The following is a 20,174-nucleotide window of genomic DNA, read 5'->3' on the forward strand; positions in this document are numbered from 1 at the left end:
AAAGTATTTAACCACAAGACACAAACAATATGAGTGTTAACAGGATTTTAGGATTGCTTCTTAATATTTTCTGTTTAAAGTTATCCAATTTTTCAACTTTGTTGCCACGACAATGTAATGCCATAAACCGTCAATCAACCATGAAACATGGTTTAAACTACTTTACACCTCAAATAATACATGAGTTTTAACTGAAGAATTAATGTAAGTGCTTTTATAAAATTATACGATTCACATTTCTGCATTTAAACCCTCTAAAATTTGCCCCCTTACACTTCCATTGTAAGTGCATCACTGTAACCACACATTTTTATTTATTTTGTTCCTTTTTGGAGAAATACAATTGAGGGTCATATGCTATTGACCCTCATGAAATCGACTTCTGTGACCTATAGGTTAGTTTTAATTAACTGCTCTAAAATTTAATTTCCAAATCATTTACTTTTATTGCCCCTACATTTGAAGATGTTCATTTATAAAATCCAATTAAAAACAAAGGTTCCTCACAAACACACACTCTTAATTACAAGCATAAATATAAACCTTTCAGTTTCAATTTGAGTGCTTTTAAAGGTCAAAGCAAAAATAAAGATGTCTGAATAGCCATTCACATGTTTTTTTATTCCCAAAAATACCTGTTTTGCATTTCTAATTATAGTGACATAGAAAAGAAGGTCTAGTTGTCGTCAAGAAACTATCAGCGTTAAACATTAGGACTCGAGCAGCGTCATTTTGCGCGTCTGACGTCTGTGAATGTGATGCATGTGTCTGTGGAGTATCTGTCCAAGGTGCTGAAACCACCGCGCAGCGTATAGCAGCAACGCGATGCGCTTTCTGGAGTCTTACCGCATCATTTAAGCACATATAAATACTTTTTAATCGAAGGAGACCAAAACAGTGTCGGAATGCTGCCCAACGACACCTTTAGAAACCTGGAGGATGGTTTATATCTATTAAACTCCTCCAACGAGACGCATAGCGGGGATTCTCATGGCAGCAGCGCGATCTTCATATCCTTTATCTATTCCGTGGTGTGTCTGGTGGGACTCTGTGGGAACTCGATGGTGATTTATGTCATTTTCAGGTATGCAAAGATGAAAACTGCGACTAACATTTACATTTTAAACTTGGCGATCGCGGATGAGTTGCTCATGTTGAGCGTACCCTTCTTGGTGACCTCTTCTTTACTTCACCACTGGCCATTTGGATCACTGCTGTGCCGTTTGGTTTTGAGCGTTGATGCTATAAACATGTTCACCAGCATATATTGTCTCACTGTGTTGAGTATCGATAGATACATCTCTGTCGTGCACCCCATCAAAGCCGCCCGTTACCGGAGACCCACCATCGCCAAAATAGTCAACTTGGGGGTCTGGATGTTCTCCATCCTGGTCATCTTACCCATCATTATCTTCTCCACTACTGCACCCAACTCTGATGGGTCAGTGGCTTGCAACATGCAGATGCCCGAACCTGAACGGCAATGGATGGCTGTATTTGTGATTTATGCTTTTCTAATGGGCTTTCTATTTCCTGTCATTGCCATATGCATGTGCTACATCCTCATTATAGTGAAAATGCGGGTGGTTGCGTTGAAAGCGGGTTGGCAGCAGCGCAAAAAGTCGGAGAGGAAAATTACGTTGATGGTGATGATGGTGGTCACTGTGTTTGTGATCTGTTGGATGCCCTTTCACATCATGCAGCTGGTTAGTGTATTTGTTCAGCAACATAATGCCACTCTCAGTCAGCTGGCTGTGATTTTAGGATATGCCAACAGCTGTGCCAACCCCATCCTGTACGGATTCCTATCGGACAACTTCAGACGTTCGTTCCAGAGGATTTTATGCCTCCGATGGTGGGAAAACGCCACGGAGGAGCCCATAGATTACTATGCCACAGCTCTGAAGAGTCGAGGATATAGTGTGGACGAATTTCAGCAGGATAATCTGGAATCGGACAGCACTTACAGAAATGGCACATGTACATCTAGAACTACAACACTGTAGGACAGTATAACACCATAAAAAAGACTTGATTTGTTATATGTTGTCATTGAAGTATATGCTATTTTATTGTTTTTCGTTAATATGTTTGGGTAACACTAGATGATCTTTCGTTAATAACAATAAATATTTTCCGATTAGGCTACATAACACTTGATCAGTAGTTAATGTACATTCAATCACTTAGGTATAATGCCATTGTCGATACATTTACTTTTATATTGTCCTGGCATATATTCATATTTGAATGTGCATTAACTTTTTAATATATTCAGAGACCAAAGCTTTGACATTTATGATTTTTTTTTTCCTCCTTGAAACTGTTTTGAGGAAGACACTGATTATAAAAAAATAATTGATATTTTTTAGCATATGTTGTTTTGGGGTGAATTTTGTGTGACTTTGGCAAACAATGGCAGTCAATGGGAAAATCTTTTTACGCATATATGGGGGTGAATTTTTCGTGACTTCAGCAAGCTGAGATTCAATATGCAATTTGTATTGTTGCTTTGATACTGTGGTCAGCAACTGTTTTTTTTTTTACTTTTTTATTATTAAAACAATTGGTAGACCTATTATTTCATTGCTTTAAAGAAAGGCTGCAGTAAAAGAAAATTAATTAAACTTCACCCTCTGTATATTATTATGTGATATAAATAGTTTAGCATTTCCTCAAGGAAATACAAGTGCTTGCAAGCATTAAAGTTTTATGTTTCGGTTTTAGACTTGTAAAAAGGTTTTATATATATATATATATATATATATATATATATATATATATATATATATATATATATATATATATATATATATATATATATATATATATACAGTATAAAGAAATGCTGAATCAGAGCCGCTTTGCCAGTCCACAATTCTGTATGCATATTTATTGCGCGGTCTCTGGAATACTCGATTCTGATTGGTCAATCGCGTTATCCAACTCAATCCTTTTATCTGGGAAGCAGTGATTTTTCAGTGGTCATCCGGGTATTGCTAATCATCTTTCCTACTTCTATCACTCTGCAATACCCTATGGAAGTAAGTTATTAAATAATGTAAACTAAAGTCAATATGTCATAGGCTATTTATATGGCAAGTAGTACTGTAATAAGTGGGATAATGAGCAAACAGAGCAATCATTTTCACAAAATAAACATAAGAAGAACTCTGAGCCAAACCAGAGGCTGAATTCAGCTGTTTCAGAAGACTCAGTGGTTTTCTTTCTTCTCACATGAATGTAATGTTATCGTTATTATTTCATGTCCATTTATTGACTTTGGCAGTGGCCATATCTCAGGGCCAGCAAAGCCTTCTCTTCTGGCCTAACATGCCAAATAATTAAAACATTTTCATCCTTTTATTCTCAAACACCTTTTTGCCTATGCATTTTTAATTTGCTTTCTACTCTTACTGAATCAACAAACAAATAGGGAAAAACTAAATGTTTATCCAGTCAGAATTTATTCGCTGATGCTTAGAAGTGAAGCATGACAACTGTTTCACAAATCACATGCCGGAAGCTGCACGTGAGTTTGAGCTCCACCCCCTCAGGCCGTCAGAATTTCCACAGAGTCCCTCAACAGTGCAAATGAATGGGCAACTAAAGTCAGATTGTCAGATTCATCAGCCAATCAGATTGATTTATTTGTTCTTGGTGGGTGTGATCTTTAGGATATGTCCCTGTCGAGGCCTTCTATCTGGCCTTGAGTGACGCAATCACACTTTAAGTGATGTACCTTATTCAAGATCAAAAAGCGTAAGATCAAGTCTGATGAGTTGGCTGTCATCACTGCCACATCACCATTGAAAAAGAGATCTTAAAAACACAAGATGTTTTGCATGACCATGTGATTGCTTTAATTATTAAGCGGGAAAGGAGGACTGATAGTCACTTCAAGGTAAGTGCTTTTTTCATTGTTATACACTATCAGAAAAAAAGGTACAAAAGCTGTAACTGGGACAGTACCCTTCAAAAGGGTTCTAATATGTACCATTTAGGTACTAATATGTACACGTTTGGTAGCAATATGTACCTTTGAGGGACTTATATGCACTCTTTAGGTACAAAGGTGTACCTTTTGAAAAGGTACCACCACAGTGACAGCTTTTGTACCTTTTTTTCTGAGAGTGTAGCAACATCAGGCGTTTTCTAAGTGTAAATTAATCTGCTTGAGCATTTAGTGTCTAATCAAGTTTTGAAAAGTAGTGCTGCATTCCATTCAACTCGGAAAGTCGGATTTTACATCATCCTGCTAGGAAAAGTGCAATCAGGGCCGGCACTACCTATAGGCGAACTAGGCAGTTGCCTAGGGCCTCGGCCTTGGAGGCAGGGCCTCCAAAACATACACATGCTTATCCACCAATCAAGAGCAGCAAAATACTATGCTGTTTGTCCACTGGATGTAACAATTGTCATTCACCTGTAGTTAAACCAATTAATATCACCGTTTACATGCGAGTCACTCCCAACTCATTGTAGATGAATAAAATCCAACTATTCTGCAAATTTATCTGATGGCGCCGAAACGAACTCATCCTTCAGGGGATGCTAAGCGTAAGGCTAAGCAGGCACGCAAAGAAATTGCAGTGATTGTAATGTATTGTAAAAAATAAACTGATTCTAACGATCAGCGTCATTTTTAGATAGATCATTTGACAATTATTTCCAGTTCAAAAGAGAGCGAGCACCGTTGATGGACTGAATTCGCTTCTGACACTTTGAATCCGAGCGTATGTAGCTACAATGCAGACTTTTGTTAGAAAAAAGAAATAAGTTCTAAATGAACCATCCGAAAGAGTCTGATTCATGGAAATGAATCGGACTTCCAGTCACTGTTGGAGAGATAGAGGCGAATTCATGATTAACTGTTGAACTGAATCTTACAAAGGAGTCGATTCTCCTCGATGGAATCGATTACAACCTGTGAAATAGAATCTTGATTCCTAATGCCTCTGAATCAAGGAATGGATTCTTTTAGAATCGATTTCCAGCCCTAGTCATGAGTCACAAAATACTACAGAAAAAGTCAAGTTTGTCAGTCAAAGAGCAAACGCACTATACTAAAGCATTGTTTATTATGTTTTAAAACAGTCTGTATATCTTCTAAAACGCAGATGTTTAGCCTACATTAACTGCTCTAGTCTATCATAATAGACCATAGAGCATAACAGACTTCATTTTTTTCATTTTCCAATCATAAATACTGTTGCAATATTTATTGAAAATAAGTATGCAATCTTAAGCATATGAATAAGCACACAATTACAGTTGACGAAATTAACTTCCACTAGCAGCTGATTTGTGTATCATAAGGTATTTCTCTACAATATATACCTAATATGACTATATATAGTCTATCAAAAACAAAACTGTTCATTATCCCAAATAGTGGGTTAGTGTGTTACCATAAATAAATTACTGAACAAATTACTGCAAAAAACTTCTGACTGCTTAAAAAAAAAAAGATGACTTTTCAGATGATTTTCTTTTTGTTTACCTTAATTAAAGTTACATTAATATGCACATTTAAGTAAAAATATAAAAATACTGATAACAGGTTTTGTATAAATAAAATGGTTAGGAATCAAATTTGTTTTCAAGCCTTTTTTATTAAATTATGTTTTATTAACAAAGTTCGGGAGGAGCACATTCAGATAATCACAGAGATAAGAGGTATATATACTGCAGATTTACCTCTGTTCATTGACAGTTTATCAGCATCCCTCCACCGCCCCCATCTCCTCACTTTGATTTTTAATAATCTCTTATTGGATGTAAACAACACAATCCAAAATACAATGCAATCCAATGTAATACTGTGTAAATCTGGCCAAAATTCAGAGCCTGGAGCCCTCCCCTGGACAGCATGCCAAATACGCATAATCTTTACTCTATTTAATTTGATGTAAGTGTGAACTCGTGAATTCTGAAAGGTGGAGGGGAGGAGGGCATGGCGGGGGGCCTCCAACATACATTTTGCCTAGGGCCTCCAAATGTCTAGAACCGGCCCTGAGTGCAATGGCATGCATCTGTCAGAATTACAACTTGTAGGCTCGTGCAGAAATTCTCAACTCTGATTTTGCCGAGATGCAGGTGCATGATGTCACACAAACATGCCGACACTCAAATAAACAAAGTTATAAACGTTCACTTTATTACGTAATATCGATAAATGAGTTCGTTTCCACATGACAAGATATTAAAGCTTGTTTAACAAATGCCTGCAGAAACAGGTGTACAAAACATTATAATCTCTTTTGATAATCGTACACCTGAAGCACAAATGCTAGCGCTGCAGCATTGTTTATCAGTTGGGTTGCTAGGAGACATCTCTAATGAGAGTCAAACCCCTCCTAAGCTAACGGGAGCGTTTAAGTTTTGTTTCCTTAAACGTCATCTTCCGAATATCGGGGAATGGAATGCCTTTATGGTCGGAGATATCAAGTAGGAATATCCCTCATCCAACTTGAATGGAACACAGCATAACCATGTAACATCAGACGTCAAAGCGCGAGAGCGTGAGAGCGACCATGAGAAGGTTAACCCAACGTGACTCTACCCACCCAAGCAACCGGGCCAATTGGTTGCTTAGGAAGCCTGACTGGAGTCACTCAGCACGCCCTTGATTCCAACTTGTGATTCCAGGTTTGGTAGTCAGCGTCTTTACTTGCTGAGATGTCCAGGCCCCTTAAATTATTAGTTTATTTGTTATACTTTTAATTTACGTATTTATTTATTTTGAAATATTCACAAAAACAAACTTAAATAGGCTGACATGATCATATTTTTGAGGCAAAAAAGGTGATACGCATCATAGTTTTCTGTTAAATCCGCTGATTTCTTTGCCACTAGTGGTACAAAATGGATATTATTGCAAAATAATAATCTCCAAACAGGTTTCCAAACATTTCACTGTATTCTATTGTTTGTTGAAATGGTAGTCCAGCCTAAGACACGCGCTATTGGTGAAGTTTTCTGACAGGCTAACACGTCTTCTGCAGTCAGATTATGTTGTTGTTTACAAAGCTCTAGGGATGTTCTTTCAGGACACCTGTTGCAGTGATATGTATAGTAGTAGTAGTTACATATTTTCATTGTATTGAAATTACAGCAGCTTTAACATCAGTTTTTATTTATATAAAACTCCAGTTATAAAGACACATGTGATATATTCATGTTGTGAAACATAACAGAAATATATAATAAGAAATCGCCAAAAAAAAAACACCAAGCCAAAGATTCAATGTAAGTATTACCAAAAAATCTTCTACAGTTCATGTACAACTCCACATACATTTAAATATTGACTATGAATAAGTAAACAAAAACAATGTACAATCCATATGCAAAAAATCCTCTAAACTTTAATTACCAATGATGACTTCAATGGAATTTCAGATCCACACTGGAATAAAGACCCTGATTTCAACTGTACGGGAAAAACAGTCAAAGGCAAAAGTAATTACACAGCGCTCTTGTGAGTCAAGACTTCACGCCGAAATGTTCATAGAGAGGAGATTCTCCAATTAGGCACCATTTGTGGTCTGCATGTGTCGAACTGAATAATCGTTTCCATTTGCACAGTCTTTCTTACTTAGGTTTCCTCTTTTTCATTCCCCTTCTCCATGGAGCTCGATCCATTCAGGGCTACGGCCTCCACCTTCCTCTGATACATTTTTCTCGAGCGCCTCCTCATACAGCCTTTTACGATGGCAGCTATGATCACCAACAGCACCACAAAAATCAGCAGTGCTATAATCACAGGTACTATGATATGTGAAATGTCTCCAGTGCTTTGTTCAATGTGCACGTCTGTCTCGATTGTAATTGCATCATTAGGCTCAGTTGTTGGCTGATTCACATATTTGCCTCTGTCAGTGTTTGAATCTGTGAGATATGTGGTGGGCGTCGTCATTGCACACTTGTAGGAACCTTCTGTATTCAAACATCTGTGCTTGCATGGATTAGTGAGTTCGCATTCGTTGATATCCACACAATTTCCAGATGGATCCCTCTTGAAGCCTTTCTTGCACTGCAAGCAAAGTTGTGAAACATCCATGTTTTTTTTGCCAACCACATTCCAAACTAAATCATTTGAGCATTTCAAGCTGAATTTGTCACCAGAACGACAAATAATCTGTCGTGTGTATGGTTCATTTGGGATCTCGGTGATATCATGTGTGCCTAAGATAGATGGCTGGGGGCACACCACCATAACATTTCGTTTGCAAATGAAAGAATTTTTCTGTTTACAGGCAGCATCCGTAACACCAGTGTTTTTTGCACCGAAGCCATCATATTCCACTGAAAGCAGTCCGCAGCGTACATCTGTGCAAGTACCTGAGGGGTTGTGTTTCCACCAAATATCTGTAGATTGAGTGCTATTGTCCACCGTCCAGTAGAATCCTTTAAGAGGCAAATTTTGATTAACACACTCACCTTTATTCTTCTTCAATCCAATCCAGAACGAAGTGACAGTTTTGTCATTTTTGTCCCAGATTTCTCTCAGTATCTTGGTAGTTTCACTTATATTTGGTATGTTGGTCAGGAAACTACCAGGTTTGCAGTAAATTTGAGCATCTTCGAATGATAATTTGTCCAAGTGAATGGTGTAAGATGCCTCAGGCAAGCCGCAAACCATGTTCAGAAAGCTCACAATGTATAGTCCCATCCAGAATCCCATGTCTAGATCTCCTGTTCTTTGACGTCTGATGTTGTTCCCTCTCAGCTCACTGGCTCTGCAGACTGGAACTAAAGGACAATGTCTGCTTTTTTGCATGCTTTCTTGGCTAGCCCTGTGAGGTCCTCCCAAGACAACAAGCACAGGAAGTCTGTTCGACTTTGATACAGCCATACGTTTCCTCTTGGGTGGTGGAGTGGCCAAAGCAAAACAATCACAACTATGAAATAAATCTTTTGTTGGTGAAACTAAAGCTTCCATAATACACAATCTCACTTCCAAACTCCCACAGCAGAGCGATAGATGAGCTCAAACCGAGGTAAAGACATGGGGAAAATGTTCCTTGGCACAGTTCTGAGAAACCATTTAACCGTTTCACCATTTGTTTTGCTGGTACAAATGTGTCCATAGCAGAATCCAATGACCAAACAAAGCTGAGGAAAAACTGGAGGAAGCATTGTTCATTGCATTAGAGAATTCTCTTTACAGTAGGGCTATAGCTTTGTTTACATGTCGCACTCAACACTGTCAGATTCAAATGTGCGTTGATTGACCTGAGCGTGTTTACAAGGGCTCACATGGGACTGATGCAGTTTTGAATGTCCCATGACTAAGGCAGTATTATTGTTTCATTTGATGGGCTGCTTTATGTGAAACCAGCAGATGCTTCCTGGAGGAAATGCCATAGAATAGCAGGAAGTGGGGTTGCTGTAGAAGCACTTGATTTTCTGTTCTATAGTCTAGATTGTCCGAGGGTGGGGATTAAGGACAGGAGCTGTGGGTAACAAGAAAAGGAGTCACTGGCATACAAAGAACGAACAAAGCATGAGAAGTTTAAATGAAGGTAAAAAAAGGTGTTTTGAGAGAGTTCTGCTTTTTGCAAGCCAACAATCAACAATTACAATGGTTATAGCACCAACTTTTTATTTTTTCTCTCATTTTTCATTAGAATGCAAGAATCACTATTACTTCAGAGTGTAACAGTCTGTAAAAATCCCTTAATTTTTTCCATACAGGGGAATTGATTATTAACAATAACTTAAAAAGCTTTAAAGACAGACCTTCTGTGAGCTCAGAGGTTGTCAGTCAATTGTATATGATTCGGTGGAAGCCATCAGTCTGCATTATTTCAACTTAATTTAAAAAAAAATCATATTAAATAGTGGAATTTCTGGTGAAGAACTACACTACCCATGATCCTGAAGAGAAATTATTCTTCAGACAATCAGACAATTTAGAGCTGTGCAAGAGCTCCGTAGCAACTGCCCACTTGCATGATGCTCCAGACTGATCTCACAGTGAAATCATAAACAGAAGGTTGACTTTTATAGCTAAAATCGGTCTGTGCTTACCAAAATTCGAGACACTGCCTCCAGTGGCCAAAGCTGTGAGTGTTGTTGGGCTTATGGTCACATGTGAGCTCCATTTTCCAGGTGAAATGTACACAGAGGGGCACAAAAAAGCGAGTTGTTTTCAGCTGCACAGGCTGAAATACAGTGAAAAGGAATGCATATTTTATAAACTGTACCCCCCAACCCAAACCTAAACCTTACCATCATTGGAGTAAAAGTGTACTCTTAAGGGGGAAAATGCAACCCCCGAATCGTGCTTGTTACTGATTATGCGAACGTGATTACTTCCTGCTTTCAATGCAGGATCCAAGCCAGGGTCTCTCACTCTGCTGACACAACACACTTCTGTCACACCACAAGGGAAGGTAAACATGCTAGAGCTGATGAACTCTCAGAAAAAACATGCTGACTTCCTGTGTGTTGGATGCACTGTGAATGATGGAATTGAGTCGATCTCCCTTCACTCTCAATCTACTTGTAAATCTGTATTTATCAGAAAATTTTGCACATCATTCCATCATTCGCAGTGCTTCACTGGATTGTAATTTATTCCTTTATGAAAGATGGCATAAGCATGTGGTCTTGTACCATTTGTCTTTTGTCTTTTTGTCTGATTTTTAAATACTTTTCTGCTTCAAATCAAAGTCTGGAATGTTCTGATTGACCTCAGAGCTGGTTGGTTTGGTTCATTATGTACAACTCTTTTATTAAGTACTTTATGGAAAAAATGAAAGAGGAAAAACATACCTCCGCAACAAAGATTGCTGGAAAATTGGGCATGCACTGTTGTGCTATAAAAACCTGAAGAATTAAACTTTGGGGTGTAATTAATTACTGTTTTTGTTATTGGCATGAATGCAACCTGTGTTATTACTTTTCCAATGAATTGTTCTTAGATTTTGTTTTGCCTGTCAGACTATTAAATGGGTGAAAAAATCCTATTCACTTACATTGAATGGTGGACCCAAGCCATAACTAGAGACCAAAATGTAATTGACACTTGGGGGTGGGCTCTTTCGAGTTGGGTCAGTAAGCAACCACCCGCAACTGCAAAGCAATTCACTTAAAACCCCTGAGAAATCCTTAAAGCAATATTCCAGGTTCAATACCAGTTAAGCTCAATCGACATCATTTGTGGCATAATATTGATTACCACAAAATTTATTTTTGACTTGCCCTTTCTTTTAATTAAAAAAGCAAAAACCTGGGTTGTAGTGAGACACTTACAATGGAAGTGAATGGGGGCCAATTGGTAAACGTTAAAATACTCACTGTTTCAAAAGTATAGCCACAAGACATAAACAATATGTGTGTTAACTTTGATTTTTGTGTGATAAAATCACTTACTAACCTTTTTTGTGTAAATGTATAGCCAATTTCTTCAATTACTTTGTTACCATGACGATGTAATGCCAACAAATCCAAAAACCTTAAAATGACCGTCAAAATGATGATTTAAACAACTTTACAGCTCAAATAATGCACTAGTTTTAACAGATTCATTAATGTGAATGCCTTTATACAATTATAAGCTTCATATTTCTGCATTTTAAACAATCCAAAAATTGTCCCCATTCACTTCCATTCTAAGTGCCTTACTGTAACCTTAATTTTTGAAAAGTAATAATTAAAAAAATTATGTTTTGTGGTTATCAACATTATGCCACAAATGCTGTTGATTGAGCTTAACTTGTATTGAACCCAGAATATTCCTTTAACAACACCATAGCCACACCCAGCATTGTGCCAGTGATTTTTCAGATTTACGCTTTGAATCCTTGATAGTAGAATTGACATACTGAAGCTCATTGTTAGGAATTTTCAGGATTGGCCCCCAAGTATCAAGTCAGGTCTGCAGTCACTGTCTCGATCCGGATCCTCATGAGGGGAGAAATTAATGACACAAACAATTAAGTATGCATCAGAGATTTCTTGTACTTCATTGTTCAGCACAGCATTATATATCATTGCAAGAACAGGAAAAGCAGTACATTAACTACATTATCCAATGAGATCAATCATTAACCTATTTGGAAAGACATGCATTAATTATGTAAATGGGAAAAAATATTCTAGAATAGAGGAGTGATATTTAACCTTTATCTCGAGACATTCAGAGAAGACGATCAGGAAACCCTTTCCTCGTGATTTCCGTTACTGGCACACACACACACACACACACACACACACACACACACACTATGAAAATAGAAACTAAGTACTAGCTGTGAAATGTCATTAAATGTATATCAACCGAGAGGTCAACTTTTCTTACACTCATATATGCTATTTGTAAGTTTTACCCCATCTATGCATTATCACTTTTTTATATTCGTGTCTGATCATTGTTGTTGCCAGTGATTGTAGCTTTATGAACATAACCCTGAATTGCTCTCAAATGCGTAAGAGCTTTAAAAAGCAGTTGAAGGCTCACTTATCATACTTATAGTTCCAGTTTCAGCTCTGTGTGAAAATTAGATCAGCGTTCTCACAGAAAACATGTTACACAATAGAGCAGTGTTCTTTAGTGGGTGGTGTGTATGTGTTTATCAAAAATAAATTTCACTTGCTCTTGGATTGAATTGCTCCTACAGCAGCATCTTCAAGGAAGTCAGCGGGTGAATCATGATGTAATTAAAAGTGGGTTTGAAAGATATAGAGCCCACTGTTGTATTCAGTGCCAAGAACTGTTAAACTGTTAACTTAAACATTTGTGTGAACTTTATCAGCTCCAGACAGCTTACATCACAGAGCAGTCATGTTGTTCTTTGAAAACCCCACTGAAAATAACAGCTTAGAACAGCATGAATTTCCTTGCTGATTAGTGCTGGTCTAGTTGGTGGACCAGGTTTGCCATGTTGTACACCAGCTGGTGAGGCTGGTCAACCAGCATGGTCTTTATGTTTAAGCGGATGGGGACACCCTTCTTTCTCAGTATTTTTTGTGTTGTTTTCCAGTAAAAAATATCTAAACATTCTTAAAAGAAGAAATGTATTTGGCAAGCAAAATACAGAGAAATCTAACAGTATTTCTATGAGGTTTATGCTTAGAACAAGAAACAAAATTTTGCCAATGTGGTAATAAAAATAAACTTGTTTTTCCTTTGATTGATGTGTGTGTGCGTGTGTGTGTGTGTGTGTGTGTGTGAGCGTGTATTTATCACTTTGTGGGGACCAAATGTCCCCATAAGGATAGTAAAACCCGAAATTTTTGACCTTGTGGGGACATTTTGTCGGTCCCCATGAGGAAAACATCTTATAAATCATACTAAATTATGTTTTTGAAAATGTAAAAATGCAGAAAGTTTTCTGTGAGGGTTAGGTTTAGGGGTAGGGTTAGGGTTAGTGGATAGAATATATAGTTTGTACAGTATAAAAACCATTATGTCTATGGAAAGTCCCCATAAAACATGGAAACACAACAAGTGTGTGCGTGTGTGTGTGTGTGTGTGTGTGTGTGTCAGTAACGGAAATATATATATATATATATATATATATATATATATATATATATATATATATATTATACATACCCTATTGGCAAATGCCACAAAAGTGTTAGATTTCTCTGAAAACAAGACTTAAAATGAACCGTCATTTTGCTTCTCATGTAAATGTGTCTTGTTTTAAGGATGTTTAGATGTTTTTTACTGGAAAACAAGACAAAAATACCATTTAAGAAAATTATTTTTTGCAATGCAGCATCCAAAACACAACATTGGGTGACCAGCTTTGAGCTTTTCAGCTGGGAAAAATCCCCTACTGCTGGGGCTGTTCACACAGGATGAGTTCTTGCATTTCAAAACAGCTAGACACAGTGTCTTGACACATTTTTTAACTTGACACAGCATCTAATATACTTGGTTTTCATGGCTTGAGATGCTTACTAAAACAATGAAGCACATAACAACAATCTAAGCTCAATAAGGACATTTGTCTTGCATATGATTACATTGAAAATACAATAAAAATCAGTGAAGATGGAAGAATTTGCTTTGTGAAACACTAACCAGACATGACACAATAAAGCAACAAGTAATAAATGGTATCTCATTCACGTTTATCAGTTGATGTCCATACCAGCTACCAGCTGCGATTGCGACAAGCAAGAAGTGACATGACATTTTGTTGTGTTGGCTTTCTGTTTCTGCAGTGTTGCGCCTGGTACGTGTAAACTTTCATTGGTAATAATCCTGCTCCTCATAACTGCACAATAACCTTTCGATACTGTTCTGTAATCTTTTACCGAAATCACATTTTTTTTTAAAATGTAATAAATTGGTCTTATTTAACTGAGCAGTAAAAAAAACTTGGTGACTTTTCCTCTACTGAACATCGAAACACACAAAAACTTAATTCGATAAGTCTAAGTTTCCCAGTCATAGGAAATGACTGGGAAAGACTAAATAAACAGAGCAATTATTTTATTGTCTTGTCAAACACAAGATATAAATAAGCCACAATGAAACCCCAACACACATACACACACACATAGACAGAAAAATGAACTGGTGACACTATAACACAAAGCAAGTTTTTTTTATTTTATTTTGTCAAACAAATTTGATAAATCAGCCAAAATGCAGAAGACACACAATAATGAGACCGTAAGACCAAAACACACCCACAATGAAGCATACACACACACACACACACACACACACCACACACACACACACACACACACACACAGGTAAATGGGTGAGACTACCACAGCCAGAATGCCATTATTCCAGTCAAAAATGACCATGAAGAGTAAAGGAAGTGGCCCTTCTATAACTGAATAGGAGGGCTAATCATCAGTTTTGTTCTGATTGGGTGTGATTGTGCTGCGTTGTGAAGAAATTTTGTATTCAGTGCTTGTTGCTGAAATCACGTTATTTTTGGTTACAACAACCTGGCCAGACTGAGTGGACTGGTGAGTAGTTTTACCCTCATCTCTCCACAGAACTAAATCAACCACAAAAATGGGTCACCGTAATATTTTGAAAGATGTCAGTGTGACACATGTTGAGAGTTGTGGGAGGGAAACCAGAGCCTATTTAGTCATTGCAAATGGACACAGACTGTTCCTTGAACCTCAGGATCAGGCAATGACTTCAGACCAATGCATGACTGACACAGTTTGGCCTATTTAGTCATTTCAAATGGACACAGACTCCTCCATGAACCTCAGTATCACGCCAAGACTTCCAACCAACGCATACATTTGGCCTTCTGTATCAGTGAATAGAGGGGTACTAATGTGAGACTGTTTCATAGCAATTTTAACAATTAAACCAGTATTCCTAATAGAATGAGTGACATTTTTTGTTTAAACTTCATTCAACACACTTTGCCTTCTAACGTCAAATGCTTTCACAAACAGCTAAAGTATAAGCACTAATCATTGAGAAATTTAGAGCTGTCACTTAAACACGTCTCTTATATTCCATTCAGCTACAATCAATTAAATTCTACTCTTTACTAAGACCAAACAATGCTTTTGGATATAACAAAACATCCTCAAAGGATTAAGATGCTCACTATAGGAACATAACCTGTTACAGTCTACTACACAAGGACCCATAAAACAAGCAGGTACATGCAGAGCAGACCAAGATCAATATGTGGATTGCTGACAGTACTTCTGAAGCTGTAAATGAAAAATAAGCCCACTGACGTTGTGTATCACGATACACCTTGATCCTTCACTGTTGAAACACTTGATAGATGTTGATGAGTCATAGCAAATCCCTGTACTCTCTCTACACAACTACTGAAACCTTTTCCAATGTTTAATGCATGTTCAGTTGAGTGACCTTGCATTTGAATGTGTTTTTAGTCAGACTGGGCAAAACATACATTTTGGAACACATCAACGTAAAAAATCAAGCTAATGTAGATAGAGGCATCTGTGTTCACATACACTGAATGAAATCAAATTGCCATTTTGTCTGACAAACTCTATTTTAAAAGTTGAATGAACTATCTAATGTTTTGTCAAATTTTAAACTGCGAGAACATACAGTGTTAAGTTTGAACTTGCAGGCTTTTGAGTATGCTCAGTTTTACACCCTTACCCATGTATACCCTCCAGGCTAGATTTTGGATTCCCAAGGATAACATGTGTATCGCGTCCACACTAGAGGTTTGACCGATATTGGTTTTTTCAGGCCGATGCCGATGCCGATCTTTTGAAATCCGGGTCGGCCGATGGCCGATTAATGCTGCCGATTTATTTTTGGCTCGAACCTTTATTTGAGCCAGATAATGATAGACTTAAGATACATTTTAACACTACATTATTTGAACCTTTAAATTATATTGAAAAATGTATAAAAATGTATAACAAATACATTAAATAAACAGGTTAACTTAAGATAGACAACATTTCTCAACAAATACATTTATTGAACACTTGACCAATCTGCACTTGTACACTTAAATTAAAAATGTATAATGTAAAAACATATTGTATAAATAATGTATAACAAATATATTAAATAAACAAAGCAGGTGTTACGAACTGCTCCGAGACACGAAGGTTGAGATCCAAATGCAGCTTTAATTAAGGGGCAATCCAGACACGTAATCCAATATTCAGAGCATCCAAGAGAAGCACAGGCATAACTAGGGGTGGGTATCGTTAAGGTTTTAATGGTATTACAATCTTACTGATACTGTTTATCGATCCGGTACTTTAACGGTATTCTTAACGGTTCTTTTTGTTTTATATATATATATATATATATATAAAATTTTATTTCAGGAAGGTCTACTAACATTACTGTTCAGGTGTGGTCTAAAAAGAAATCTAATAAAGTAATCAATTGTAAAATAACACTGCATAGTTTATCATAGATAGATTAATGCTTATTAATGCAGAAGTTATTCATTCAAGAGCTGTAAGTGATTTTCTCTTTGCCTTTTGTTGTTTGATTCGCAGTGGCTCAATCGTCACATGTTTATTAGACAGCTTCCCCTTTAAGACCGAGTTCAGATCTAATAAGCTCCTGATGCAGCATATTTTCTCCCCAACTATTTCCATAACTACGTTCATTTAAGACATAAACTGTGTTTAAGTGAATCTCCAAGCCGGTCGTTTAGACATATTTTTGTGTATAGTTGATCGTTTAGACGCATGAAACCCAAAGTAGCCTATACTTTGCTTGTCTCTTTGCGGTGTGTTTAGGGAGAAATGTCAGTGCACCGCTGTGAAGGGAAGGAAGTTGTGCTAGACAGAATGCGGCTTATGTATAAATATTCTTTTTATAATCTTTGGAAGGCGAAATCTAAAATAAAATCAGACTAATAATCACATATCTAAACCAGGCTATGTTTGAATGTTTAGTTCTGTCACTCATTAAGCTGGGCTCGTTTTGTGCTCGCTGTGGCACCGCGTGAGCGAGTTCTCTCTCTCTCTCTCTCTCTCTCTCTCTCTCTCTCTGACTGCGAATAGCTAAATTGCATCACAGACAAATGGTTTCATATTATTATACATAGAAATGGCTGGCGATATAAAATAACTTTCTCTTTATAGCAATAAAGAATTTATTTTCTTAATTTCTCCAGTACCGACAGCAGAACCGGTAACGTCCGAGCTTACCAAAGCCAGTCCTTCAATAGCCTATACTGCGTTGGTATATTTTTATTACTTATTTATCTGCATTGAGTGACAACCCTCTCAAATATAAGACACACAAACAGAACAAATAAAAGTCTCAGATTCACTGTCTGTAATTGCAAAATTCTTGCTTGCTTATTGTGACATGATAGCAACCCTTCTGCTGTGATAATGCAACTTCAACTACGCTATCAATATCCAAAGTAGCCGAACGTCATGTCAACTATCGCGTTTGTCACGTTTTTTCTTGAAGTTGGCAGTAACGTATCAAAAGTTTTTAATTAAATCTAAAGAAGTTATACAAATTTAACCCTTACTGTTTTCTCCAAGGAACTTCCTTCCTTAGGCATTGGATGAGGTCTGCTCACTCTGCTGGAAAATGACTCTAGGGGCAGTGTGCCTGAAACACGTGTTCCACAACAACACTAGGCTGCCCACAGATGCGCCTGCCTAATAATCGGCTTGATATGCGTGGATATTGGCCGATGCCGATTATGTAAAAAATGCAAAAAATCGGCCGATTAATCGGTCGACCTCTAGTCCACACCTAAGTATTTAAGAAAGGGGTTCAATGTCCTATAACATTTAAAGTGTTTGTCCCTTAGAGCTGTGGAATAAGCTTCATGAGGAAGCTTTAACAATGATTCATTGAGCTATTGAAGGGGATATATCTGTTATCCATTGCAGCAATATACATTTGTGAGCACACAGTAACAATATTTGCAAGAGATGGACACCTTGAAAATCCTGAGGGAGTTCCTGTGTAAGTCCAAACAAGCAGACCTTAAGCTCTAGTTGTAATGAGCAAGATAATATTATTCTAATCTAATTCTTGGCAAACGCCTGACCAAAACTTTTGGACCTTAAATCACCCCCCAAAACAGTACAGGTCCTTCTCAAAAAATTAGCATATTGTGATAAAGTTCATTATTTTCCATAATGTAATGATAAAAATTAAACTTTCATATATTTTAGATTCATGGCACACCAACTGAAATATTTCAGGTCTTTTATTGTTTTAATACTGATGATTTTGGCATACAGCTCATGAAAACCCAAAATTCCTATCTCAAAAAATTAGCATATCATGAAAAGGGTCTCTAAACGAGCTATTAACCTAATCATCTGAATCAACTAATTAACTCTAAACACCTGCAAAAGATTCCTGAGGCTTTTAAAAACTCCCAGCCTGTTTCATTACTCAAAACCGCAATCATGGGTAAGACTGCCGACCTGACTGCTGTCCAGAAGGCCATCATTGACACCCTCAAGCAAGAGGGTAAGACACAGAAAGAAATTTCTGAACAAATAGGCTGTTCCCAGAGTGCTGTATCAAGGCACCTCAGTGGGAAGTCTGTGGGAAGGAAAAAGTGTGGCAAAAACGCTGCACAACGAGAAGAGGTGACCGGACCCTGAGGAAGATTGTGGAGAAGGACCGATTCCAGACCTTGGGGACTCTGCGGAAGCAGTGGACTGAGTCTGGAGTAGAAACATCCAGAGCCACCGTGCACAGGCGTGTGCAGGAAATGGGCTACAGGTGCCGCATTCACCAGGTCAAGCCACTTTTGAACCAGTGGCTACAGAGAAGCAGCACTGGACTGTTGCTCAGTGGTCCAAAGTACTTTTTTCGGATGAAAGCAAATTTTGCATGTCATTCGAAATCAAGGTGCCAGAGTCTGGAGGAAGACTGGGGAGAAGGAAATGCCAAAATGCCTGAAGTCCAGTGTCAAGTACCCACAGTCAGTGATGGTCTGGGGTGCCATGTCAGCTGCTGGTGTTGGTCCACTGTGTTTTATCAAGGGCAGGGTCAATGCAGTTAGCTATCAGGAGATTTTGGAGCACTTCATGCTTCCATCTGCTGAAAAGCTTTATGGAGATGAAGATTTCATTTTTCAGCACGACCTGGCACCTGCTCACAGTGCCAAAACCACTGGTAAATGGTTTACTGACCATGGTATTACTGTGCTCAATTGGCCTGCCAACTCTCCTGACCTGAACCCCATAGAGAATCTGTGGGATATTGTGAAGAGAAAGTTGAGAGACGCAAGACCCAACACTCTGGATGAGCTTAAGGCCGCTATCGAAGCATCCTGGGCCTCCATAACACCTCAGCAGTGCCACAGGCTGATTGCCTCCATGCCACGCATTGAAGCAGTCATTTCTGCAAAAGGATTCCCGACCAAGTATTGAGTGCATAACTGAACATAATTATTTGAAGGTTGATTTTTTTTTTTTTTGTATTAAAAACACTTCTTTTATTGGTCCGATGAAATATGCTAATTTTTTGAGATAGGAATTTTGGGTTTTCATGAGCTGTATGCCAAAATCATCAGTATTAAAACAATAAAAGACCTGAAATATTTCAGTTGGTGTGCCATGAATCTAAAATATATGAAAGTTTAATTTTTATCATTACATTATGGAAAATAATGACCTTTATCACAATATGCTAATTTTTTGAGAAGGACCTGTATATGCCGGAGTGATATGCAATATCTTAATTTGTATTTCCCAGGCCAAGTTTTATGCTA

General features: G+C 37.7%; 2 protein-coding genes and 1 long non-coding RNA gene across 3 annotated transcripts; 1 reads left to right on the plus strand and 2 right to left on the minus strand.

The window, feature by feature from the left end:
- Positions 1 to 787: 787 nt before the first annotated feature.
- On the plus strand, positions 788 to 2,695 carry LOC127657145 (somatostatin receptor type 1-like). The gene has a single exon (XM_052145808.1). The coding sequence runs from the start codon at positions 906 to 908 to the stop codon at positions 2,004 to 2,006; it is 1,101 nt and encodes a 366-aa protein (XP_052001768.1). The 5' UTR covers positions 788 to 905; the 3' UTR covers positions 2,007 to 2,695.
- Positions 2,696 to 5,612: 2,917 nt separating this feature from the next.
- LOC127656977 (uncharacterized) lies at positions 5,613 to 9,003 on the minus strand. The gene has a single exon (XM_052145575.1). It carries the CDS (start codon positions 8,945 to 8,947, stop codon positions 7,601 to 7,603), a length of 1,347 nt encoding a protein of 448 aa, XP_052001535.1. The 5' UTR covers positions 8,948 to 9,003; the 3' UTR covers positions 5,613 to 7,600.
- A 355-nt stretch (positions 9,004 to 9,358) lies between these two features.
- LOC127656659 (uncharacterized) lies at positions 9,359 to 11,933 on the minus strand. Its single transcript, XR_007972199.1, has 3 exons — positions 11,838 to 11,933; positions 10,039 to 10,172; positions 9,359 to 9,461 (listed from the first exon to the last, which is right to left on the minus strand). It is a non-coding gene; the product is annotated as an uncharacterized LOC127656659 (long non-coding RNA).
- Positions 11,934 to 20,174: the final 8,241 nt, after the last annotated feature.

The sequence above is a fragment of the Xyrauchen texanus genome, chromosome 16 (genome assembly GCF_025860055.1).
Source record: "Xyrauchen texanus isolate HMW12.3.18 chromosome 16, RBS_HiC_50CHRs, whole genome shotgun sequence".
NCBI lineage: Eukaryota > Metazoa > Chordata > Actinopteri > Cypriniformes > Catostomidae > Xyrauchen > Xyrauchen texanus.